The sequence below is a fragment of the Pongo pygmaeus genome, chromosome 18 (genome assembly GCF_028885625.2).
Source record: "Pongo pygmaeus isolate AG05252 chromosome 18, NHGRI_mPonPyg2-v2.0_pri, whole genome shotgun sequence".
NCBI classification, from domain to species: Eukaryota; Metazoa; Chordata; class Mammalia; order Primates; family Hominidae; genus Pongo; species Pongo pygmaeus.
The window spans coordinates 20,450,688-20,477,487 of record NC_072391.2 but is presented as its reverse complement, the minus strand read 5'-3'; the positions used below and the strand labels follow the sequence as shown (position 1 = coordinate 20,477,487).

At 42.5% G+C, this 26,800-nt stretch overlaps 2 protein-coding genes across 7 annotated transcripts in view; one reads left to right on the top strand and one right to left on the bottom strand.

Annotated features, from left to right (window-relative positions):
• The window catches only part of LOC129015281 (ras GTPase-activating protein 3-like), a 106,476-nt gene extending 104,192 nt beyond the window's left edge, over positions 1 to 2,284 (top strand). The window contains 1 exon segment of the mRNA XM_054452960.2: positions 772 to 2,284. Within this exon segment, the coding sequence (XP_054308935.1) occupies positions 772 to 1,083 (312 nt within the window). The 3' untranslated portion in view covers positions 1,084 to 2,284.
• Positions 1 to 26,800, bottom strand: part of LOC129015280 (ubiquitin carboxyl-terminal hydrolase 31-like) — a 62,178-nt gene that overhangs the window by 1,339 nt on the left and 34,039 nt on the right. Inside the window, exon 6 of one of the 6 annotated variants that reach the window (XM_063655193.1) lies at positions 9,801 to 10,282. The exons of 2 other annotated variants lie outside the window; for them this stretch is intronic. In XM_063655193.1, coding sequence (XP_063511263.1) covers positions 10,199 to 10,282 — 84 coding nt within the window. In that variant the 3' untranslated portion in view covers positions 9,801 to 10,198. Of the gene's footprint in view, positions 1 to 9,800; positions 10,283 to 14,944; positions 18,610 to 18,633; positions 21,103 to 26,800 lie in introns of those variants that run through there. 3 more of the 6 variants (XM_063655194.1, XM_063655191.1, XM_063655195.1) reach the window with 3 other exon arrangements.

Here is a 26,800-nt window from a genome sequence, read left to right as displayed (position 1 = left end):
GGAGAAGCTACAATGTCACATTGCAAAGGGGTGTGCCTATAGGGAGGAGAATAATTGTGGCCATTTTTGCAATCACTATTTCACAGAACTATAGTCTTAATTCTGAGGGACAGCTTGCATTTTCTTTGACACCAACTTTTAAAGCCCAGTTCAAAATGCACTTTCTCCTCCAGGAAGCCTTCCTTGACTATTGAGCTAGAATTCTGACCACCAAATATTTTTACCCATTTGTTCTGTGGCCTTTGCATGGCTACACATGGAGAGACACTGTCCCATCAGTGATGGTTCAGGATGACAGAAGGTGAGCCCTTCACCATCCTCAGAAGCCACCAAGAACTTAGACCCCATCTTCACCAAGATACTAACATTTCTGTTAAAACAAGTGCCCTTATGATTTAAAAGTAATAGACCCCTTGTTTCAATGGCAAGAGTATGAAATTGTTACTTTTGCTTTCAGCTAGCCCACAAGAGGCACGAAGAATCCATGTGACCCCCAAGTAAGAGGTCAAATACTGAGATCTGGAAGGAATCCCTTAGCATCCAGAGCCTGAATAGATATATACATTCTTCATTAGAGAGGATGTTGGAACTAGTCCGTGTGTACATTGGCATTTTTCTTTCTCCCTTTGTAATTTTTCCTCCTCTCGGTATGACTGGAATCTAAATCAGTAGCCTAGAGTCCTTCTGGTTAATGAGGTTCTCATTTGGGAGGTTGCAGCCTAGGAGGCTATTAAAAAAAGAAAGGCTTCTTCTATAAACATCTCCTGCCAGCTGCTGAGAACTGGAGAGGAGGGAGAGCACAGGGGTGACAGCACAAAACAGGACCATTATTCTTGGTCCACGTCCCTGGCAGAAGGATCCATGAATAGAAGTCCAAAGTGCAAAAGAAAACCCCTGGGAAGAAAGGAGGAGGGGCAGGAGAGCCTTCCACTCATCCAAACAGGCCACTGGCATTCAAAGGGAGGCAGGAGGACAAAATCCCTGCCTGCGGATGCTTCCAAAATGTTTAAGACAAAATACCAGGACATTAAAAGTTGGAGGAGGGGTGGTCTTGGCATCTTCCCTCAACTCCTACAAGAATAAGAGCTTGCATTTCCTGAGTGATCACTGTGTGCTGGCCCACATTAATCATTTTTTTAATTTTTTAAAAGTTGTATATATTTAGGGGATATAAGTGCAGATTTCTTACCTGCATACCTTTCATTATGATGAGGTCTAGGTTTTTAGTGTATCCATCACCCAAACAGCCAACATTGTACCCAAGAGGTAATTTTTCAACCCTCACTCCCCTCCTACCTTCCCACCTTTTGTAGTCTCCAGTGTCTGTTATTTTACTCTGTATGTCTGTGTGTACCCATTGTTTAGCTCCCACTTATCAATGAGCACACGCAGTATTCGACCTCCTGTTTCTGAGTTATTTCACATAGGATAATGGCCTTCAGTTCTATCCATGTTGCTGCAAAAGACATGGTTTCATTTTTATATGCATTAATTATCTCAAGGCCATAAGGTTGGAGCTGTTATTAACCCCATCTTCACAATGAGCCTGGTGATGCTCACAATTTTCCCAAGGCCACTCGGTTAATAAGTGGAAGAGGTAGAGTTCAAATCCGTTTCTCTGACTGCACAGGCCAGACTCCTGGACCTCTGCACCATCCTGGTCTTTGACACCACGATAGAGTAAAAGAGGAGATGTTTCAGAGCCTACCATAGACTCATCTGTCTTCAAGATTACCCATGGGATGAGGCTGTTAATGGACACAGTCTCCCATTGAAGAGCTCCTGAACTTTGTGAAGACAGCTGAGTGTTTACAAGTAAGAATGATGCAACAACAACAATAATAAATTGAGTCATCGTGTTGTGTTAGGTACTGTGCTAACTGTCTAGATTATCTCACTTAATGCACTGATGTAAGAATTATTGTCCCCATTTCACAGATGAGAAAATAGAAGCTCAGAAAAGGTAAGTCACATGGCCAGGATCTCACAGTCAAGGAGTAGCAGAGCTAGAATTCAAACCCAGGTCTGAGACCAAAGAGCAGGCTCTTTGTTTATTGTTCTGAGGTGCCTCCTTAAGTGGGCAGCTTGGTCACTCATTGCTTCATTCACCCTTCAGATATAAACTACTACTCACTGTGTTTAGAAAATTCTTTAATTTCTAAAATTGAGGTGGGGGACTAGAAAGAAACCCATTGTATTTTTGTTTGACTGAGGGACACAAACCTTTTATTTGTAAAAAATGTAATAACTGCAAAGTACAATAAAGCTATGTGCAATAAAATGAGATATACCTGTAATCGGTTTTTTATAAGCTAATTTCAGAAGTGACAGCCCATCAGGACAGCCATATTCCATTCACTAGAAGTCAGTCAGTAAGTCCAGCTCATGCTAAGGGGAGGGTATTACACAAAGGCATGAATACCAGGAGACAGGGATCGCTGGGGTCCCTCATAGAGGCTGCCTGCCACATCGTACCTTTCATAAGGTCACAAATACCTTTCAGTCATCCTATCACCTAATCTCTTAACATGCAACCTGCTTTCTCACTGAAAATCATGGTGTAAATTGAATTATCCATCATTCTCAAGACTATGGAATCAAGGTAGAGCCCTGGTTTTCAAGCTTTTTGATGACAAAGATTTCTTCAAATAAAATCTTCCTCAAGGTGAATGGATATACTCACTGTTTTGTACTATAAAACAGAATACTTCTCAAGGTGAGAAAATAGAAAAACATGACTGATACACACAATAAATAGCACAGATGAATAACCAAAGCATTATTCTAAGCAAAAGCCAGGAGCGCATACTGTATGATTTCATTCATACAAAACTCCTAGAAAGAAAAGTCTAATGTATTGGGATAGAAAGTAGTTCAGTGGGCCAGGCCTGGTGGCTCATGCCTGTAATCCCAGAACTTTGGGAGGTTGAGCCAGGTGGATTGCTTGACCCCAGGAGTTCGAGAACAGCCTGGACAACATGGAGAAACCCCATCTCTTTGAAAAATACAACAAATTAGCCAGGCATGGTGGTACGTGCCTGTAGTCCCAGCTACTCAGGAGGCTGAGGTGGGAGGATTGCTTGAGCCCAGGAGGCAGAGGCTACAGTGAGCAAAGACCATGCCACTACATTCTAGTCTGGGTAACTGACAGACACCTCAGGGAGGGGAAGGGGAAGGGGAAGGAGGAGAGGAAGGAGAAGGGGAGGTTAAGTTCAGTGGTTGCCTGGAGTTGGGGTGGAGATTAAGGATTAACTGGGAAGAGGAGCAAGGAGCCCCGCCCAACTCTTACTTAATCCCCACTGTTGGAGGTGGGGCCTCCTGGGAGGTATTTGGATCATGGGGGCAGATCTCTCATGAATGGTTTAGCACCATCCCTTTGGTGCTGTTCTTGTGATAGTGAGTGAGTTTACACGACACATGATCATTTACAAGTATGTAGCACCTCCCGCCCTACTGATATGCCTCCTCCCCCTTGCCTTCCACCATGATTACAAGCTTGAGGCCCCCCTAGAAGCTGATGCTGGAGCTATGCTTCCTGTACAGCCTGCAGAACCATAAGCCAAATAAACCTCTTTTCTTATAAATTACTCAGTCTCATCTATTTCATTATAGCAATGCAAGAACAGCCTAATACATCATCATCAAAGCTTCTTTGCCTAAGACTTGCAGAGATAGACATGTCCTATCAGGCCCTCCTCAGCCCAACCTCTAACACCCACAGAAAACCCTAAAAAGTGAGAACCCAGTAAACATCCTGAATATCCTCTGATGGCTGTGAAAAGTTACTACACTTCAGCTGTTATTAACACCTGATAACTCATTAAAACCAGACTATCAACAAGCAGCAGGTTTCTTTCACACTCAAAGCATACCAGCTCCATTCTGAAATGATGGCTAAATTAACTCCAGAGAAGCAGCCAATAACCTCCTCCTCTCACCCTGTTCACTCTTTGGGCTAATAAGTGCCTTCTTCATCAGCTGCCTTGGATAAAAAACAAATGACTGGGTTATACATTTTCTTGTACTTGATACATAAACCTTTCTGTGGAATATGAGAACAACATAAATAATAAAGATGGCCATTGCTTATTGAATCACTTACTGCGTGTTGTGTCTTTTATACAGCATATAACACTATATGCTGTGGCGTCTATATATGCTAGAGTTATAACCCTCACCCTGAGCCGATTTAACTTTATCAATATGAAAATGGATACAAAGAATGTAATCTAGTCACCCAATGTCATGCAGCTAATGTGGTGTCTCAGGTCCCTCTATTCCAAGCCTCAGGTTTAGAGTGAGACTAACGACCTGAACGTCAGGAAAAATTAATAAAGAAATAAGGACTTCCCTTCTGAGATACCCCAGGATAACTTGTACAAGTCTCCAAAGCCTAGCACACTGCCTGGCACATAGCAGGTGCTCAATAAAATCTTGTGCTATGAGAAAACTGGAAGTCCTCATGCACTGTTTTGTGGGTTACAAAATGTGACCCCTGGACAGAGCATCTCGTTTTGAACTCCATAGGTAGTTAAATGGGGAGAGTGGGCATCAGAAAATACATAGGTGTATATAAGATAATCCACCTTTCAAAGGAGGCTGAATGGCAGCTCGAAGGCATAGAGAGAACCTAGGGCAAGCTTATCCAACCTGTGGCCCGAGACAGCTTTGAATGGGGCTCAACATAAATTCATCAACTTTCTTAGCTCATCAGCTGTCGTCGGTGTTAGCGTATTCTATGTGTGGCCCAAGACAATTCTTCTTCCAGTGTGGCCCAGGAAAGACAAAAGATTGGATACCTCTGACCTGGGGAAAAAGTACATTTTCTCCCCAGTGTCACAAAGGGATGTCATAACAAAATATTCTAAAATCAGAAAGGACGAAAAAAAATTGAAAAACTACCCAAAATGAAATAAAGTTAATTCATGAAATTATGAAATATTAGTCATGGTTTGATTTATTCTGCAGCTATATAATATCACTCCATCAACAACACAGAAACAAAAAAGTTCTCTCAAAAATGAATAATGGATATGTTCAATCAATCATGGCATAACCAGGGAATGGAATGCTTTGAAGCTATTAAAAAGTGTAATTGGCCAGGTGCAGTGGCTCACGCCTATAATCCCAGCAACGTGGGAGGCTGAGGCAGGTGGATCACTTGAGCCTAGGAGTTAGAGACCAGCCTGGCCAACATGGCAAAACTCTGTCTCTACTAAAAATACAAAAAATTAGTGGGCATGGTGGTACATGCCTATGGTCTCAGCTACTCGGGAGGCTGAAACGGGAAGATCACTTGAACCTGAGAGGTGGAGGTTGCAGTGAGCAAGATTGCACCACTACACTGCAGCCTGGGCAACAGAGCAAGACCTTGTCTAAAAAAAAAAAAAAAGAAAAAAATTAAGTAAACAATGTAATCAACACATATTTAAGGAGTTTTAATAACTAAATGAATAAAGTCAGTAATAAAACAGAAGATGAAGTATAATACCACTTTGCATAAAGTATAAACTGATAAGAAAAATAATCTGGAAGGATGCGGAATAGAGAAATGTACAGTTTTTTTCTAGATGGTCAGCTTATGGGTGATTTTTAAAATTTTAATTGGCATATCTGTGTTTTGAATTTTTATATAGTAAATGTGAATTGATTGTTGAATTTAAACTAAATAAGGGCCGGGCACGGTGGCTCATGCCTGTAATCCTAGCATTTTGGGAGGCTGAGGTGGATAGATCACAAGGTCAAGAGATCAAGACCATCCTGGCCAACATGGTGAAAACCCATCTCTACTAAAAATACAAAAATTAGCCAGGCGTGGTGCTTGCACATGTAGTCCCAGCTACTCAAGAGGCTGAGGCAGGATAATCGCTGGAACCCAGGAGGCAGAGGTTGCAGTGAGTGGAGATCGCACCACTGCACTCCAACCTGGCGAAAGAGTGAGACTCCATCTTAAAAAGAAAAAAAAAAAAAAAAAAACTAAATAAAACCTGTTGTAATGGTGGTGTTTAAACAGAGACCTAAGGAGAAGTCAGTCAGAGCCTAAAGTGGTCCCAGGAAAGGAATAAGAAACTGGAAATTCAACCAGGCTTGGCAATTAGCAAAAGATCTGAGAGAATTTAGGTGGAAATTAGAAACTGCCAAAAAATGGAGGGGCTTTTTAAAACCTCACACTACTGTGGTTCACGGTAATGCCTCCGAAAACTCTGTCATAACTATTTTTCAATATGTCAAAGTAAATATCTCTAGTTATCTAAAAACATCTTGATGCCTGATACCTACTAGAAAAAACAGCCCGAGTTTGTCCACAGTTTTCAGTTCCTGTGTCATTTCAGCAGCCTGGCGAGGAACTTTTCTTACTATATTGGCTCTCAGGTAGCTGTCTAACTAGACAATTTCATCTCCCCAAAGACTATCATGGAAAAAGAACAGGCCTGGAAGTCGAGAGAGGCAGCCCAGCTCTGCTATTCAGGCTGTGTGACCTTGGGCAAGTCTCTCCCCATGGTCTCAGTGGGTTGATCTATGGAGCCCAAGCAATAAGATTCTCTCCCCCCAGGAATTTCAAACTTGGAATCCGAGATTGGAAAGTGAGACACATTAACGGCAGAACTCAAGAAAGGTAGGGGCTGGGGGCTGTGGCTCACACCTCTAATCCCATAACTTCAGGAGGCCGAGGTAGGAGGATTGCTTGAGGCCAAGAGTTCAAGACCAGCCTGGGCAACAGAGAGAGACCCTGTCTCTACAAAAAGCAAATTAAAAGTTAGCCAGGCATGGTGGCATGTGCCTGTAGTCTCAGCTACTTGGGAGGCTGAGGTGGCAGGATCGCTTGAGCCCAGGAGGTCAAGGATACAGTGAGCTATGATGGTGCCACTAGACTCTAGTCTGGGTGATGGAGTAAAACCGTGTCTCTAAAAAAAATTTTTAAGAGGTAGATCATGAATTCCATCTGCTGCTAAGCTTCCGAAGCTCTATTAGTATTTTCCTTCCTATACAAACTCTTCTCTCATTCAGTGAGAGCACCTCTTATCCTAACAATCAAGAATTTATTTTCCTTACATTAATCAGAGTCAGTTTCTATTGCATGGAACCAGGCAACACTTAGCTACTGTGGCCTAGACAGAAGGAAGTCCTTCCTACCAGCATGAAAGGAATTGGTCAGTTAGGCAAAGGAGTTTGACCCACAGGGAAAAGCTGCCACACAGAGTGACTGTCATCCTTGGGCTAAGAGGCAGGGGTCCAATGGGGAAAGGTGTCACATTCAATAAGGATTCTCGGTCAGCCCAACCACGCTCTCCGAGCATCCAGGCATGAATCCCCACAGGGTAAGGCAGCAGAGAGGAGCAACAGTGAGCATGATGGGTTATCTATTCTCCCAGCTCCCCACAGCCTGCTGACTGCACTCAGCTGAGTGCAGGGCACCAACTTCTTGCATTTGAGTTTTTGTAGCTGCTGTTGGAATCGAATACAGTGCTTCTCAACTGGGAACCATTTTTCTCCCCGAAGAGCATCTGACAATGTCTGTGGACATTTTTGGTGATCACAAATTGGGAATGGGGGCTGGGCAGGGTGGTTCATGCCTGTAATCCCAGCACTTTGGGAGGCCAAGGCAGGTGGATCACTTTAGGTCAGGAGTTTGAGATCAGCCTGGCCAACATGGCGAAATTGCATCTTTACAAAAAATACAAAAATTAGCCAGGCGTGGTGGCAGGCACCTGTAATCCCAGCTACTCGGGAGACTGAGGCAGGAGAATTGCTTGAACTTGGGAAGCAGAAGTTGCAATGGGCCAAGACCATGCCACTGCACTCCAGCCTGGGTGACAGAGGGAGACTCCATCTAAAAAAAAAAAAAAAAATGGGGGGGCAGGGATAATGGGGTGTTACTGGCATCCAGTAGGTAGAGACCAGGTGTAACCATTTCTTATTGTAACTGTAAAAACTTGCCATGAATTTAGTGGTTTCATTTTTTTGAGACAGGGTCTTGCCCTGTCACCCAGGCTGTAGGGCAGTGGCACCATCATAGCTCACTGTAGCCATGACCTCCTAGGCTCAAGCCATCCTCCCATCTTAGCCTCCTGAGCTGCTACGACTACAGGTCATGCCACCATACCCAGCTAATTATTTTTTGGAGAGATGGGGCCCAGGCTGGTCTGTAACTCCTAGGTTCAAGCAATACTCCTGCCTCAGCCTCCCAAAGCACTGGGATCACAGGCATGAGCCACCATACCCAGCCAATTAAGTGGTTTTCAACAACTCAAATTTATTCTTACAATTCTAGAGGTCAGAAGACAAAAATGAGTCCACAGGGCTGCATGTCTTCTGGAGGCTCTAGGGGAGAATCTGTTCCCCACCTTTCCCGGCTTCTAGAGGCTGCCTGCACTCCTTGGCTCATGGCTCCTTCCTCCATCTTCAAAGCAACAGGGTAACATCTTCTCTTCCCACTCTTATTCTATCATCATGTCACATCATCTTCTCTTATAATGACCCTTGCAATTACCTAAGTCTCACCGGAATAATTCCGAATCATCTCCTCATCTCAAGATCTTTCATTTCAATCACATCTGTGAGAGTTTTCTCTTGCTTTGTTTTGGTTTGGATTTTGCCATCTTAATGTAACATATTCACAGATTCTAGGAGTTGAGACATGAACATCTTTGAGGAGAGGGGGCATTGTTCTGTCTACCACACCAGGTAGACATCCTGCAGCCCCCACAACAAAGGATCATCCAGCTTAAAATGTCAGGAGTACGGAAGTTGAGAAGCCTGCATGCTCTGATATTACCAGATTTCCCACACACCCTAATTCAGTGCCACTCCTTAATGTGCATGACAACTGCGGACCCCCTATTCCTTGATGCCATCCATCCAAAACACTCCCTACAATGTTTTTTAAATATGTGTGAGTGTTGTTCAGTCCAAGTAAGTAAAAGAAATCCTGTTTCCCTAAAAAGTTTGATAACAGGAAGAAACAGTCATTTATTAGGCTTGACATGATTCTTGTGACTTCTAAGTTTGGGGCTTCAGGTGTTTGAAAGTTACTCAGAAGCCAGGCATGGTGGCTCACGCCTGTAATCCCAGCACTTTGGGAGGCCAAGGTGGTCAGATCACTTAAGGTCAGGGGTTCGAGACCAGCCTGACCAACATGGTAAAACCCCGTCTCTACTCAAAAAATACAAAAGTTAGCCGGCAGTGGTGGTGCACACCTGTAGTCCCAGCTACTAGGGAGGCTAAGGCAGGAGAATAGCTTGAACCTGGGAGGCAGAGCTTGCAGTGAGCCGAGATCATGCCACTGCACTCCAGCCTGGGTGACAGAGTGAGATTCTGTCTCAAAAAAAAAAAAATTTTTTTTTTTTTACTCGGAAGGGAAAAAATGAACTCCTCAAACTTTGAGACAGAAAATGGGAAGTAAAAGCAGAGAAAAGCTAGCATCAACCCGGTGCCTCATACCTGCCCATTTCCTGTTTCCACTTCCTGGGAGTAAAAGTCTTTAGGAAGGGAAGGTGAATTAGTATTGATTATACATGCACCAAAAGACAAAAACTGGGCTGTATGCCTTACGTATGTGACTCTTCCAGGTTGGTGTCATCATTCCCATGTTGACATAAGTAGTAAAGTGAATGGAGACACCAAAGAGGTGTAATATAACTTCTTTAATGAAATAAACCAGGAGGCAGCAAATGTTTTCTGTAAACCATCGGTTAGTAAATATTTGAGGCTCTTTTGACCATGTGGGCTCTGCTGCAATCACTTAACTCTGCCCTTGTAAGGCAAAGCAACCATTGATAGTATGTAAGTGGACAGGTGTATGAGGTTGTCCCAATAAAACTTTATTTTCAAAAATAGGCAGAGACCAGATTTGGCCCTGGAGCTATAGTTTGCTGCCCCCTGAAATACATTTTTTTAATTCCCAAAATAGCCTTCATCAGCAAATATTTCCCAAGCACCTACTATATGTCAATATACAACTGAACAGCCCAGAAACTACAAAGATGAATAAAGAAGCCAATAAAAGGCCAGGTGCAGTGGCTCACTCCTGTAATCCCAGCACTTTGGGAGGCCAAGGCAGTGGATCACCTGAGGTCAGGAGTTCAAGACCAGCTGTCCAATGCAGTGAAACCCCATCTCTACTAAAAATACAAAAATTAGCCAGGCATGGTGGCGGATGCCTGTAATCCCAGCTACTCAGGAGGCTGAGGCAGGAGAATCACTTGAACCCAGGAGACAGAAGTTGCAGTGAGCCTAGATCACACCACTGGACTCCAGCCGGGGCAACAGAGCAAGACCCCATCTAAAAAAAAAAAAAAAAACAGTTCAAATTCCACCAAGAAATAACCACTATAAACATTTGGTATTTATCATGAATGATTTTTTTAAACTCTATGAACATACTTTTTTAAGACAAAAATAAGATGATTGCATACATAATTTTTATGACCTAATTTCAAAATAAATCCAAGACTGCTTTCCCTGTCACCAACTGTAAATGTAGATTTAACATGTAGTATTTCATGACTATGCCATGATTTGCATGTAGCAGGATTTGCTGAATGACCTCCCTGTTGACAGACAGTGAGACTGTCTCCTTTTTATCACCAACAGCATTTACCCTGTTTCCTCCTCCGCCCCCTTCTCCTCCCACTCCCAACCTCCCGCCCTCTTTCTGGGATACCTTACGTTGCTCATGGGAATATAAATCAGCACATTCTTCCTAAAAACAGTTTAACAATGTGACCCAGAATCTATGTCTAAGACAAGAGGGCAAAGATAGAGATGTAAAGATGTTCTTGGTAGCATTGCTTAGAATGGTGAAAAAGGGAGGATGGTCTCACTGTCCATCCATAAGGAGTCATTTCACAAACCCTGCTACATGTAAATCATTGCCATAGTTGTTAAATGTTAAATATTAAATCTACATTTACAGTTAATAACAGAGAAAGAAGTCCTGGATATATTCTGAAATCAGGTCAGAAAAATTATGTGTACAATAATCTTATTTTGTCTTAAAAATATATGTTTATGGAGTTTTTTTTTTAAACATTCATGTAAATACCAAAGGTTTATGGTGGTTACTTCTGGGTGGTGGAATTTGAATTTTTACTGGCTTCTTAGTCTTTGTAGCTTCTGTGCTGTTCAGTTCTACACTGACACATAGTAGGTGCTGGGGAAATATTTGCCAATAAGGTGAAATAAAACACTCCAGCATCAGGGGTTTAATGTGGCCATAAGGAAGGTATTTCTACCATGATGCCTGGCAAGCACAGGAAAGGATCATTAAAGTCGCATCTGGAATCCCCTTTTCTGAAGGTGTTTTTTTAGAGAATAGGATTATCTTAAGATCTGGAAATGACAAAGGTTTTTCTTAGTATGTCACAAATCCAGGAGACACCCCCCCGCCCACACACAAAAAAAAAACCAATTTGATTACATAAAAGTTTTTTAAAAAACAGAACTACAGAACGAAAACCACCCTAAGCAAAGTCAAAATACAAAAGAAAAACCAGGAAATAATGTTTGTGAAGCATGGCGTGGAAAATGGCTAATTCCCCTAATGTATAAAATCAATAAACAAAAGAGCAGATTCATAGAAAAATGGACAAAAGATAAGAACAGTTTGTAAGAAAAGAAACACAAGTGATTCTTGGGCAAATGAAAACATGCTCTGTTATTCAGAGGAAGATAAATGCAAATTAAAACTATGCTGAGATATCAATTTTCACCTATCAGATTGGCAAAATTAAAAAGAACTCAATAACACATGGTGCTTGATGCAACTATAGGAACTCAAACATTGTTTGAGGGAAGGGTGTACATTTTTTACAACCTCTATGGAGAAAAGTGTATCATTTGACCCAACTATTACACTTTTAGAAATTTATCCCACAGACACATTTGCACATGAGCAAATTGCACCAGTATCAGATAATCGATTCCAGCTTTTTTTTAATAATAGCAGAAGAGTAGAAATGACCCAAACATCCATCAGTAGGAGGTTGCTTAAACAAATTATAGGGTACTACATGGTGTACTCTGCCACTCAGAAAAGAAAATAAGAAAGTTAACTATGTACTCATAAGGAAGGATCTCCAAGATACATATTTAAGAGAAAGGTGAAAAAACCAATAACGGAAAAGTATTTTTCATATTAAAAAATAAAGGGAGATGATATGTGAATATCATATATATACTATATATAATGTGGATATGTATATACATATACTATACACACTACACATATACATATACACACTATATATAGTATATATACACATATACACACTATATATAGTATATATACACATATACACTCTACATATAGTGTATATATATACCATACACACACACATTTTGCTTATGTATGCATAGGATATTTCTAGAAGAATACCAAAGAAATTGGTTCATTTGTTGCTTCAGGGATAGAGGTAGGGGGAAGGTGGTAAATGGAAAAAGAGAGACATTTCACTGTTTACCCTTTTGTATTTTTTGAAATTTGGACCATGTAAAAGTATTCCCTATTCAAAACATTAATGGATCAGGCACGGTGGCTCACACTTGTAATCCCAGCACTTTGGGAGGCTGATGCAGACGGATCACTTAAGGTCAGGAGTTTGAGAAACCCTGTCTGTATTAAGAATACAAAATTATCGGGGCATGGTGGCACACACCTGTAATCCCAGCTGCTCAGGAGGCTGAGGTACGAGAATCGCTTGAACCCAGGAGGCAGAGGTTGCAGTGAGCCGAGATTATATCACTGCATTCCAGCCTGGGCAACAGAGTGAGACTCTGTCTCGAAGAGGAAAAAAAAAACAAAAAACCCATTAACAGAGGATCCTTCCTACTTCAGAGCTTCCTATACACTGTTTCCACTGCTGGAGGTGCTCTGATGTTGACTTACACACACACACACACACACACACACACACACACACACACACACACACACACACACACACAACTTCAGAGCTTCCTATACACTGTTTCCACTGCTGGAGGTGCTCTGATGTTGACTTACACACACACACACACACACACACACACACACACACTCCTGGAAGAATTTTATTTTTCAGATCTCTGTTCAAATGTTACTTCCTCCAGGAAGTCTTCCCTGATCACCTCCACCTCCTCCACAGAAAGGGAGCTGTTATACCCATTCATGGTACCTTGTGGGATTTATCACAATGGGTATCAATTAATAATTAACATCTGTCTTCCTTGCTGGAGGTACCAGAGGGACTAGTCTGCCAATGAACCCCAGGCACCAAGTCCAGCATATGCCACATAAGACACGCATCTCAGAGACTTTCTTCCTTTGGAAGGGAGGGAAGAAAATAGGAAGAAATAACCACACTTACACTTCCAGCATGAGCCACACAGTGGTCTACGTGCTTTATGCAGATTAGCACATTAAATTCTCACAACAGGGTTGTGATTCTTTCACAGATGAAAAAAAACAGGCTCAGGGAAACCAAGCAACCAGCCCAAGATCCCCAGGCACAGGCATGATTCAAACCAGGCAGGCTGGTTCCAGAGCCTATGCTCTTGGCTCCTAGAAGGGAAAACAGAAGAAAGAGAAGAGGAGAGAGGGAAGAAGAGAGGAGGTTGCTCACAATATCAGGAGGAAGCATTTTTCTGCTGTCTCCAGTTCAGTATCTCATAAGACCAGCAAGCCTTCCAGTCTTTGGGAAGTTATAAGAACATCATTGTATTACTCCATTTTCATACTGCTGTAAAGAACTTCCTGAGACTGTGTAATTTATAAAGGAAAGAGGTTTAATTGACTTACAGTTCAGCATGGCTGGGGAGGCCTCAGGAAACTTACAATTGTGGCAGAAAGTGAAGGGGAAAACAAAGCAGCCTCTTCACAAGGCAGCAGAAAGGAGAAATGCCGAGCAAAGAGGGAAGCGTTCCTTATAAAACCATCAGATCTCGTGAGAACTCACTGTCATGAAAACAGCGTGGGGGAAACTGCCCCCATGATTTAATCATCTCCACCTGGTCTCTTCCTTGACATGTGGGGATTATAGGGAATGTAATTCAAGATGAGATTTGGGTGGGGACACAAAGCCCAATCATATCAACCATTAATGGGGATTCTGTAATGTATATGAAACACTTGCAAACTGACAATATTGGACCTCAACAAAGAGACAGCAGACTTGAAGTATGACAGCTGTCTTATCTAGAGGAGCAGGTAACATGCATTGTAGATAAATACACTATCTGATGTGGGTTAATAGGCTTCATTGAATTAACGATGACAGAATAATTACAGCGACAAGCAACAGCAGCAGGGACTCTAATTGAGGATAATTCAAGCATATGGCAAGATCAGAAGTTTTGACTTTAGGACTCTGGAAACTTCCCTGAGATTGGAGATTTATTGTTTATATTATTTTAAATCAACAATATCCACCACTGGCAAGGTGCAGTGTCTCACACCTGTAATCCCAGCACGTTGGGAGGCTGAGGCGGGCAGATCACTTGAAGTCAGGAGTTCAAGACGGGCCTAGTCTGTTTAGTAAAGATGGTTAAACCTTGTCTCTACTGAAAATACAAAAATTAGCTGGGTGTGGTGGCAGGTGCTTGTAACCCCAGCTACTCCGGAGGCTGAGTCAGGAGAATCACTTGAACCTGGAAGGCAGAGGATGCAGTGGGCTGAGATCGTGCCACTGCACTCCAGCCTGGGTAACTTAGCAAGACTCCATCTCAAAAAACAAAAACAAAACAGTATCCATATCTACCATGGCATGTTTGAGCTCTCTGCAAGTCAATGGGAAGTTATCCACAGGACAGGATTTCCTTACCTTTATTTGTTAATAAGAGAAATGGAAGGGAATGGGAAATCAGAAAAGCAGAGGCATTCCAATTTCTGCCATTTCTCCTCACATATAATTTGTTCCTCATCTTAAAGGCTCAGACAGGATGCTGAAAAGCGTAAGAGAATGGGGATTACATTCAGGTAATCACAACAGCAATAATAATAATCATTTATTGAACATTTACCTCCAAACAACATCTAAAGTAAGCACTATTTATAACCTAGCCCATTGAATTCCCAAACTAATTTTGTAGAGTGGGAACAAGGGTGTTTGTCCACATGGGTAAGACAACTGAGGCTCTGAGAAGTAAAGTGATTTGCCTAAGCTAGGAAAATGCAGAAGTTAAGAAATAAAAGCATTAGAATAATGCCCAGGAAGGGGTCATTTCTGAAGGAGGAGATGGATTCATGAACAAACAAGCAGGCAGGCCAATATGTAATTTGTTGATAAGCATGAATATATTTAATTAAATAAGGATCTACTGGATACCTGTCACAGGCCCAGTGCAAGGTCCTTGTGGCAGATGGTTTTTTTTCCAAAGGTGGCCACAGTGATATCTCCCATACCACATGCTCTCATAATGTGACCTTTTATTTCTCGTGTTGAGTGATGAAGTCCGTGATCCCTCCCCTTTTAACCTTAGAAACTGCCTCAATCATTAAGATCACAGCAGAAAACACACTATTTGATTTCCAGGGCTAGAGCATAAAAAACGTATGCACTTCCTCCTTGTTTTCTTGAGCTACTCACTGTTGGACACCAGCTACCATGTTGTGAGGAAGTCCTATTAGCCCACCTGAAGAGACCACCTAGAGAGGCCACATGCAGACGTTTTGGCTAACTGGCTAGCTGAAGTCTCAGCTAACAGTGAGTATGAAATACAGGCATGTGACAGAAGATTCCTCTAGATGCCTTTAGTCCCCAGCCATCAAGTCACCCTCAACTTTTGAGTTTTCCCAGCTGAGTCCGCAGACATCATGAAGCAGAGGAAGCCACTCTCTCTGGTCTGATTCTTGACCTACAGGATCTGTGAGTGTAATAAAATTGTGGCTTATCGCACTAAAAATTGGTGTGATTTGCTACCCAGTAATAGCAACTGGAAGAGCCCTCATATATTTTTAATACAAAAAAAAAAGTGTGTGAAACAGGACCTGCCCTTCTGTTTAATTTGGAAAATGAGACTTCTATAACAATGTTATTTTAAAAATGTATCTTATAGTAGCCAAAAGGTGGAAATAATCAAAATGTCTGTAAACAGATAAATAAACAAAATGGGGTCTATCCATACAATGGAATGTTATTTAGCCATAAAAAGAAATGAAGTACTGATATATTCTACAACAGAGATGTAGAAATTAGAAATTAGAAAACACTGTGTTTCGTGAAAGAACCAAGACACAAAAGGCCACATATTGTATGACTCCATGTATATCAAATACCCAGAATGGGCAAATCCATAGAGACAGAAAGTAAATTAGTGGTTGCCAGAGGCTGGGGGACAGGAGTGAAAGAGTGGCTGCTGAATGGTAGAAGGTCTGGGGTTGGGGGGTGATGAAAACATCCTAGAATTAGACAGTGGTGATAGTTGAAAAATCTTGAGAATACACTAAACCCACTAAATTATACACTTTTAAATGGTGAGTTTTATAAGACATGAATCATATCCCAATGTAAAAAAAAAGCAATGTGCCATATTAGGACCTTCTGTGAGGGTGGAAACTCATCAGCTTTGGGGTCAAGTAGATCTGATCTGGGTTGTTGTCTAGGGACTACCAGTGCCTAATTGTATGGACTTGAGCAAGTTTCCCAGTACCCAAGAACTCAGACTATCCATCTGTGAAATGGGAATAATAAGACTCACTTTGCAAGGCTGCTGTCAGGATTAATGATTGTCTTTATCAAAGATGGTAACAGAAACTCACTCGAGCAGCATAAGCCAAACTAAGCATTTTATGAAAGGAATCAGGGACATTTTACAGAAGCCCAGGTCACTGAGAACAGTTTGGCCGCATAAGAAACTTGAACCAGGAATTTAAAATGTATCAAAAGCCAAGGCTGATATTCTTTCTGGCGTATATGTAGTGAACAGAGAAATTTCTTTCAAATTATTCATTCATGGAAAATCAAAATTTGGCATTGCATTTTAAAGTTAATCCATTAGAATCACTTAGTTATTTGCAAAATAACATTTTGGTAAAGGAGAATTTATTTGAATATCAAATAAGAAAAGGTTCAATACCCTACCTGGTAGAGCTGGAAAAGTTAATGATCACAGGCTTAGAACACAAAATCAACCTCCTGTAACAAATTTAGTCTATGACCTTAAAAGGAAAAATGGACTTTTCTACAATAAACATTCAAACAAACATGGTTTCCAATAATAAATGTTTTTAAATCTCAAGGTCATAATAAATCAGTCCTGGGACTTTTAAAGCAAACTTTTTTATAGTATAGGAAAGTACTTTCCTATTTTATAATCAAAATTAGAAGTAAACTAGACTCTATGTTGACAAGAGACAAACTTACACATAGACTTTAACTTAATTCTTTAGGGAAGTTGCATTAATAGCCATTGACCTTCTTTATTAGTCTGAAGGAGTGATTCTCAGCTCTAGCTACACATTGAAATCACTGAGTACCTTTTTAAAAATACCAGTGTCACCAGCCGGGCCCGGTGGCTCACATCTGCAATCCCAGCACTTTGGGAGGCCAAGGCGGGTGGATCACTTGAGCCCAGGAATTCAAGACCAGCCTGGGCAACATAGTGAGACCCAGTCTCTCCAAAAAATTTAAAAAATTAGCCAGGCATGGTGGCACATGCTTGTAGTCCCAGCTACTTGGGAGGCTGAGGACAGGTGGTTGTAACCTATTTCTCATGTTGAGTGATGAAGTCCATGATCCCTTCACCTTGAACCTTAGCAACTGCCGGAAGAAAGAAAGAAAGAAGGAAGAAAGAAAGAAAGAAAAGAGAGAGGAGATGCTCAACAGTCAAAACAATCCAGGTTTACGGCATGGTGGTGTAAAATTCTACTCTTGCTTTGCCCATTTGATTCACCCATGTGTGTGATGGGCCGTAGAGGACTAGCAACAGTTTTTTTCTTTATTCTTATTCCTCTACTAACTCAGGGCAGACCAGATAGAACACTTAGAGCTCCATAGAACCTTCTCTTCCTCTCTCTTCTCTCTTCTTTTCTCCTTTCTTCACTCCTTCTCTCTCTCACCCCAGTTTATTCTCCTGTCTTTGAATATTGCCTTTCTGAGCTAAAAGAAGAACTACCATCAACCCAGCAATCCCATTACTGGGTGTATACCCAGAGGAATATAAAGCATTTTACCATAAAGACACATACACGTGAATGTTCATTGCAGCACTGTTCACGATAGCAAACACATGGAACCAACCTAAATGCCTGTCAATGACAGACTGGATAAAGAAAATGTGGTACATATACACCATGGAATATTATGCAGCCATAAAAAAGAGCAAGATCGTGTCTTTTGTGGGAACATGGATGGAGCTGGAGGCTATTATCCTCAGCAAACTAATGCAGGAACAGAAAACCAAACACCACATGTTCTCACGTATCAGTGGGAGCTAAATGATAAGAACTTACAAACAGAAAGAAGGAAATAACAGACACTGGAGTCTACTTGACGGGGGAGGGCAGGAGGAGGAAGAGGAGCAGAAAAGATAACTATTGGGGGCTGAGCTTAATACCTGGGTGATGTAATGATATGTACAACAAACCTCTGTGACACATCTTTATGTAACAAACTTTCACATGTATCCTCAAACCTAAAATAAAAAAAATTTTAAATAATAAAAAATTAAGAATTAAAAAAGATCACCTTTCTCTACTTTTCTGCTTTTCTTTCCAACAAACATTCAAACAAATATGGTTTCCTATAACATTTTTTTAACCTCAAGTTTCTAAGTCAACAGAGCAGAAAGTGTTCACTCAAGGATGCTTGAAATCACTTCCCAGTCTACATATCCAACCCTGAATGACAAACATTGGTGTCCAATTTCAAAATTCCAGGAGAAACAATACAATTGTCCTGGCTTGGTTCAGGGAACTAAGGTCCCAAGGTCTTACGGTCCACCGTTTTTTTCATCACAGGTACAAAGGCAAACTCTGATAAACTAAGCAGAGAAACATATAGTTCTATTGAATCATTGGTAGTCGATGGTATATACTAACTGCTGGCCAGATACCAGGCTAAAAGTTTTTTCATGCTTTTTTTTTTTTTTTTTTTTTTTTGAGACAGAGTCTTGCTCTGTCGCTCAGGCTAGAGTGCAGTGGCACGATCTTGGCTCACTGCAACCTCTGCCTCCCAGGTTCAAGCGATTCTCCTGCCTCAGCCTCCTGAGTAGCTGGGATTACAGGCATGCACCACCACACCTGGCTAATTTTTTTATTTTTAGTAAGATGGGGTTTCACCATGTTGGTCAGGCTGGTCTCAAACTCCTCACCTCAGATAATCCACCCACCTCGGCCTCCCAAATTGCTGGGATTACAGGTGTGAGCCACCGTACCCAGCCTCATCCATTATTTCATTGGTGCATCATAATCGCCCTATAAGTTAGTCACTATTATTACCCCCATTTTACAGATGAGGGAGTCGAGGCTGGGGGGTCAAGTGAACTTGCTCAAGGTCACACAACTAAAAAGATTTTCTAAATAAAGAGCACTTGTTCTTTTTTTTAAGAGACGGGGGTCTTGCTATGTTGCCCAGGCTGGTCTTGAACTCTCGGATTCAAGCAATACTTCTGCCTCGGCTTCCCAAAGTGCTGGGTTTACTGGTGTGAGCCACCATGCCCAACCTCAAGAGCACTTGTTCTTAACCACCATACTCTACTGCCACTTACCACACCATGGTGCTGTGATTATCCCTGCAAAAGATAGGAGACTAATGTAATAAATGCTCTCAATTGTGTGAACACACTGGACTACCTTACTTTAGATGAGGAAAGTAGTGGAAGGAGCAAATCCAAAGCTAGTGATAAAGAGGAAAGCAGCCCCTGACAGCTGGGAAGTGGCCTGGCACTGACAGGTCAATCTTGGTGTTTTCCTAAACATAAACAATTTCACAGAGCATCAATGTTAGACAAAGCCACTCTGTAGTCATGATGAATCAGGACAGAAAGAAGACTCTGTAATCACATGTGAACACAGACAAAACAGGAACATTGTTCAAGCCACAAAATACCAAACATGACCCTCTCCTGGTGAAAGCGAGTGACTAGTGTTCTTCACCAAGCATAGTTTTAGCCTCGCTCTAGTCTGCTTTCCCTCCCTTCCTTATAGATAAAATTTATTGAGAGGGTCAATGGTAAAATTGTCTCTCTTTCAGGCTGCACCCACACCAGTGCACATCCCAGCTTGCTTGGACTCTCCCCAAAATCACACAACCAAAGTCCAAATCCTATAATGAGTCCTTTCCAACACCTTCCATGGTTCCACATGTGTGTGTCCTCCGTTGCTGCAATGAACATGAAACACAATTTGTTCAATACGGGTGTGTTCCTGGAGGTCTTTGGCTGGAGGGCATCAACACTGTTCACTTCTACTTGTCAGGGGCCTGTTCTGATAGACTCAAGACTGCTCTCTCTCCCTTGACCAAAGAGCTTGAAAATCAAAGTCCTTGGTCCTAGAGGGCAGCGCAATGCAAACAGAATTCCAGTAACCACAGACATCCACTAAACCTCCCCTCCACACATACACACATAAGGAAAGCAGAGATGGCCATTTCTGCATCTTGCTCTACAGCAGAGTGACCCCAACACCATAGAATGGGCGGAACCCAGTGAGATGCACCCAAGGTGCCACACCTCGTTCCTGCTTGAAGTTGCTCCAATTCTTTCCCAACCCCAAAGTTCTTCTCTGTCACTCTGAGCTATACAATTGTAGGCCCATAACAGTTGGACAGCTGAGAAAAAAACTCAAGGCTCAATTTCATGCTTCCTGTAAGACTGTGGTGAAGTTCAAGTTTTCCATAAATGTAACAAACCTTCACAGATTGAAAAGGAAATGGTTTCCCTTATCCTCTTGTCCTCAATCTAGTTGCATGGGACTGACTCAGCATCTCAGGGGGGTGAAAATTAAGGATCATTGTTCCTTAAAGCACCCCCAAGTGACTCTCCTGTGCAGCCAGGGTTGAGAATCACTACTCTAGTCGTTCAACTGATCGTTGCTGGGCACGCACTGGGTTCCATGAACTGTGTTGTATGCTGGAGATGCTCTGGCAAATAACACAGATGCAATTCCTGTCCTTGATAGTCTACACTCTAGGGGGGAGAGAAAAGCAACAAATAAACAAAGAAACATCTGATTATACATTGTGGTAAGTGCAATGAAGGAAATTTACAGTGTGTTAGGGTAGAGAACAACAGGCGGACCTCTTTAGGTAAGAAAGGAATTAAAGTCTTCACTAAAGGGGTGAAATGAAGCCGAGAGTGGAGGAATAAGAGGGAATGAGCACTGAGGAAGGGAAGTAAGACTCTTCTAGAGGCTGGGTGTGGTGGCTCATGCCTGTAATCCCAGCACTTTGGGAAGCCAAGGCAGGAGGATCTCCTGAGCCCAGGAATTTGAGATCAGCCCAAGCAACATAGCAAAACCCTGTCTCTACAAAAAAAGTTAGCTGGGAGGCCGAGGCAGGTGGATCACGAGGTCAGGAGATGGATACCATCCTGGCTAATATGGTGAAACCCATCTCTACTAAAAATACAAAAAATTAGCCAGGCATAGTGGCACATGCCTGCAGTCCCAGCTACTTGGGAGGCTGAGGCAGGAGAATAGCTTGAACCCAGGAGGCAGAGGTTGCAGTGAGCAGAGATCACGCCACTGCACTCCAGCCTGGGCAACAAAGCAAGACTCTGTCTCAAAAAATAAATAAATAAATAAATAATTAGCTGGGAGTGGCGGCACATGCCTGTAGTCCTAGCTAGTCAGGAGGCTAAGGTAGGATAATCACTTGAGCCCAGGGAGGTTGAGGCTGCAGTGAGCTATGATCACGTCACTGCACTCCAGCATGAGTGACAGAGTAAGACCCTGTCTCAAAACAAGAAGAAAAAAATGTTCTAGGCAGAAAAAAAAACACACATGCAAAGGCCCTAAGATGGAAGAGTATGTGCAAAGAAGTGAAAGGTGGCTGCCGTGGCTTAGGTGAGCCAGGAGCAAGTGGCAGGCATCTGCTTCCTCGAGCTGCCACACAAAGTGCCACTGGCAGGGTGGCTTAAAATGACTGAAATGTATTTTCTTGCAGTTCAAAGGCTAGAAGTTGAAGATCAAGGTGTCAGCAGGGTTGGTTCCTTCTGAGGGCTGTGAGAGAAGGATCTGTTCCGGGCTGCTCTCCTTGGTTTTTAAAATGCTGACTCTTCCCTGCGTCTTCACGTGGTCTGCCTTCTGCTTGTGTCTGTCTATGCCTTTCTTATAAGGATGCTAGTCATATTGGATTAAGGCCCAGTCAAATGAAATCATTTTAACATAAGTACCTCCACAGAGGCCCTATCTCTAAAGAAGGTAGCATTTGGAAGGAAACAATGAGGGTTAGGACTTAGAATTTGGAGGGGGTTAGGGTGAGGGATACATAATTCAGCCCACAGCATCATAGTAGGGGGATTTGGAACTTATTTAAAGTGGAATAGGATTGGAGGGTTTTAAATGAGATGGCATGTCTGATTTAAACGAATGCTCTGGGCCAGGTGCAGTGGCTCACGCCTGTAATCCCAGCACTTTGGGAGGCCAAGGCGGGGGGATCACTTGAGGCCAGGACTTCAAGACCAGCCTAACCAACATGGTGAAACCCTGTCTCCACTAAATATACAAAAATTAGCTGGGTGTGGTGGCGCACACCTATAATCCCAGCTACTCAGGAGGCTGGGGCATGAGAATAGTTTGAACCTGGGAGGTGGAGGTTGCAGTGAGCTGAGATCGCACCACTGCACTCCAGCCTGGGTGACAGACCAAATGCTCTGGCTATTGTGTTGGTAGCAGATTGGAGGAAAACAAGAGTGGGAGGGTGAGACCTCTGAGCGAGTTACTTATGTTCAGATAGCAGTCCTGTCCTTTACTTGTTATGTGACCCTGGGCATGTTACTTGACCTTTCTGAGTCTCAGTCTCCCCGTCTGTAAAACTGGAATAATTATAATACCTCACACACACATTTGTTGAGAGAATTAATGAGTCGTCCATGTTTAGTATATACTAAATGCAAATGCTAGATAAATGTTAAATATTATTATATTTTAGCCATCTTGGGAAGAGACAGCAGTGCCTGTGATAGGCAGCCTCTAAGTGGCTTCCAACCCTCTCATTCTCATATTTATGCCCTTGTGGAACCCCCTCCCTGGAGTGTGGGCTGAACCTGGTGACTTGCTTCTAAGGAATAGAACTGGCAAAAGTGGTGAGATGTCACTTCCAAGATCGGGTTATCATATTAGGCAGCTCAGGCTGCCAAAACAAAATACCACAGGCTGGGAGATTAAACAACAGGCACTTATTTTCTCACAGTTCTGGAGGGTGTAAGTCCAAGATCAAGGTAGGACAGCAGGGTTGGTTTCTGGTGAGGGCTCTCTTCCTGCCTTGCAGACGGCCACCTTCTCACTATGTTCTCACATGGTCTTTCCTATCATGTTTCTTCCTCTTGTAAGGACACAGGTCCTATCAGATTAGGGCCCCACCCTTGTAACCTGGTTTATTTTAAGTATCTCTGAAAGGGCCCTATCTCCAAATACAGTCACTTTGGGAGTGAGAACTTCAACATGCGGATTTGGGAGATCGGGATAGGGCTGCAATTCTGTCCATAATCATTAAAAAAAAACAAAAAACCTGTGAGTTCTGTCTTCTTTCTCTATATAGATATAGATATATAGATAGATATAGATAAAGACATAAGAGATATCTTCTCACAAGTTTGCTTTGATGAAACAAGCTTCCCTGTTGTCAGGAAGAACCATCTAGCAGGAAACTGAGGGCAGCTTCTGGCCAGCAGCCAGCTATGAAAGGAGGCCCTCAGCCCAACAACTCTCAAGGAACTGAATTCTGCCAATGACCACATGAGCCTGGAAGTAGAGCCTCCCCAAGTTGAATCTTGAGATAACTGCCACCTTGTGGGCACCGTGATTGCAGCCTGTGAGAGCCTCTGAGTAGAGGTCCCAGTTAAGCTGTACCTGGATGCCTGACCCCTAGAAACCGTGCGTTGTTTTAAGATACTAAGTTTTTGGGTGCTTTGTTATGCCATCATCAAAAACAAATACATTAGCTAGACATGGTGGCATGCAGCTGTAGTCCTAGCTATTTGGAAAGCTGAGGAAGGAGAATCACTTGAGTCCAGGAGTTTGAGGTAAGCCTGGACAGCAAAGTGAGACCCCATCTCTATTAAAAAGAAAGAGAGAGAGAAAGGTAGGCAAGCAGGCACAAAGGGAGGGGAGGGGAAGGGAAGGGAGGGGAGGGGAAGGGGAAGGGAGGGGAGGGGAAGGGGAGGCGAGGGGAAGGGGAGGGGAGGGAAGGGAAGGGAAGGGGAGAAAAAATTTTAAAAAGTGAGTAATTTGCCCAAATTCACACAGTAAATGGCAGAGGCAAGAAAAATAAAAAAATGATAACAGGCCAGGCATGTTGGCTCTTGCCTGTAGTTCCAGTACCTTGGGAGGCCAAGGCAGGAGGATATCTTGAGCCCAAAAGTTCGAGACCAACCTGGGCAACATAGGGAGACCTCCATGTCTACAAAAAAATTTAAAAATTAGCAAGGCATGGTGGCATGCACCTGTAGTCCCAGCTACTTGGGAGGCTGAAGTGGGAGGACCGCTTGAGCCTAGGAGGTCAGGGTTGCAATGAGCTATGAGTATGGCACTTGCACTCCAGCCTGGGCAACAGAGTGGGACACTGTCTCAAATGAAAAAAAAAGGAAAAGAAATGATGACAATAATATTAAGGAAAGACAAAAACAAAGAATCCTACCAAGTCTCTTGGATTCCAGAACCAACGTTAAAAAAATCATGAAACCAAAGTAACCTACTGCTATCCCGAAACAATGATAAATAATCCACAGATCATAAAATCAGGGACTCTGGAGCATCTACATTAATATAATTGTATGTCCCTTAGACTGAAGTTCTATCAAAGCTTAATGACCAAACAAATTAGCTATCGGCATTATTTTGCCTCCACTAAAACCTGAGCAGTAGCAGAAGTACAGATCCGAAATTCTAAAAGCTTTATCATGTGGGCTCCTTTTATAGTAGTAGGTGGTTGTGATTTTCTTGTTTCTTGTTTCCTTTTCTCTATCCTTTGGGGGAGCCATCTGTAAGTGTTTGGTTTCAAGTTTCAAAAACAATCTCCATGGCCTTGAACAATGGGTTAAAAGGGTTGTCCACATGTGAACTGAACAAACGAACAAGTTATAGAAAAGCTTTCCAGGCTGGGCATGGTTGCTTATGCCTGTAATCTCAGCACTTTGGGAGGCTGAGGCGGGTGGATCACCTGAGGTCAGGAGTTCGAAACCAGCCTGGCCAACTTGGTGAAACCTCTGTCTCTACTAAAAATACAAAAAATTAGCTGGATGTGGTGGTGGGTGCCTGTAATCCCAGCTACTAGGAGGGCTGAGACAGGGGAATCACTTGCACCTGGGAGGCAGAGGTTGCAGTGAGCTGAGATCATACCATTGCACTCCAGCCTGAGCGACAAGAGTGAAACTCTGTCTCAAAAAAAAAAAAAAAAAAAAAAAAAAAAAACAAACAACAGAAAAGAAAAAACAAAGAACATTCCAAAAGAAATTTCTTCCGGCCATTTTCTTAGGAAACATCAGTGCTGCAAATTAATCCTTCCATCCAAAGTCCTGTCTTCTAACATTTTACATCTGTATATGTGTTTTACATAGTTGTTGAATTACTCTCATATTCAGTATGTCTTGGTATTTCAATGCCTCCATTTCCTTCTCTATAAAATTTTTTTTTTTTAATTTAAAAAGGAAGCAATAAAGTACTTATTCCAGTATCTGGGCTGCTTGAATGATAGCACTGTTGTTAATCATATTATCATTCATTCATTCAACAAACACCTAGGTAGCAGCATGAGAGCCAATTTTCTATCAATTATTGGTCCTAAAGTGGAGATCCAGAGTTTCCATGTACAGCAGCAGCAACCTAGCTAGAAATAGAAGACAAGGCTGTCATCTGGAAGTGGTGACGGGGAAGGGCAGCTGACAGATGCTTAAGAAGGCTTAAACCATCCTGCTGCTGCTGTTGCTTGGTCTTTTCAGAAAAGGAAAGCATTGGTTGGGTGCCCTGGCTCACGTTTGTAATCCCAACACTTCAAGAGGCCGAGGCAGGAGGATCCATTGAGGCCAGAGTTCGAGATCAGCCTGAGCAAAATAGTAAAACCTTGGGTCTAAAAAAAATTTTTTTTCTTAAGTCAGCCAGATATGGTAGCGTGTACCTATAGTCCCAGCTACTCGGGAGGCTGAGGTCAGAGGATCACTTGAGCCTAGGAGTTCAAGGCCGCAGTAAGGTGGAATCATGCCAGTGCACTCCAGGCTGGGTGACAGTGCAAGACTAAAAAATAGAAGGAAAAAAGTAAAGACAAGCACTGTTACCACCATTCAATTGATAAGAAATTTGAGGCTGGCCTAGCTCCAGTGACTTCTCAAAATTACAAGACTAGGGGCCGGGCACAGTCGCTCGTGCTTGTAATCCCAGCACTTTGGGAGGCCAAGGTGGGTGGATCACAAGACAGAAGATCGAGACCATCCTGGCTAACACAGTGAAACCCTCTCTCTACTAAAAAAAATACAAAAAATTAGCCAGGAGTGGTGGCATGCACCTGTAGTCCCAGCTACTAGGGAGGCTGAGGCAGAAGAATCACTTGAACCCGGGAGGCGGAGGTTGCAGTGAGTTGAGATCACGCCACTGCACTCCAGCCTGGGTGACAGAGCAAGACTCCATCTCAGAAAAAGAAAAAAGAAAAAACAAATTACAAGACTAGGGTAT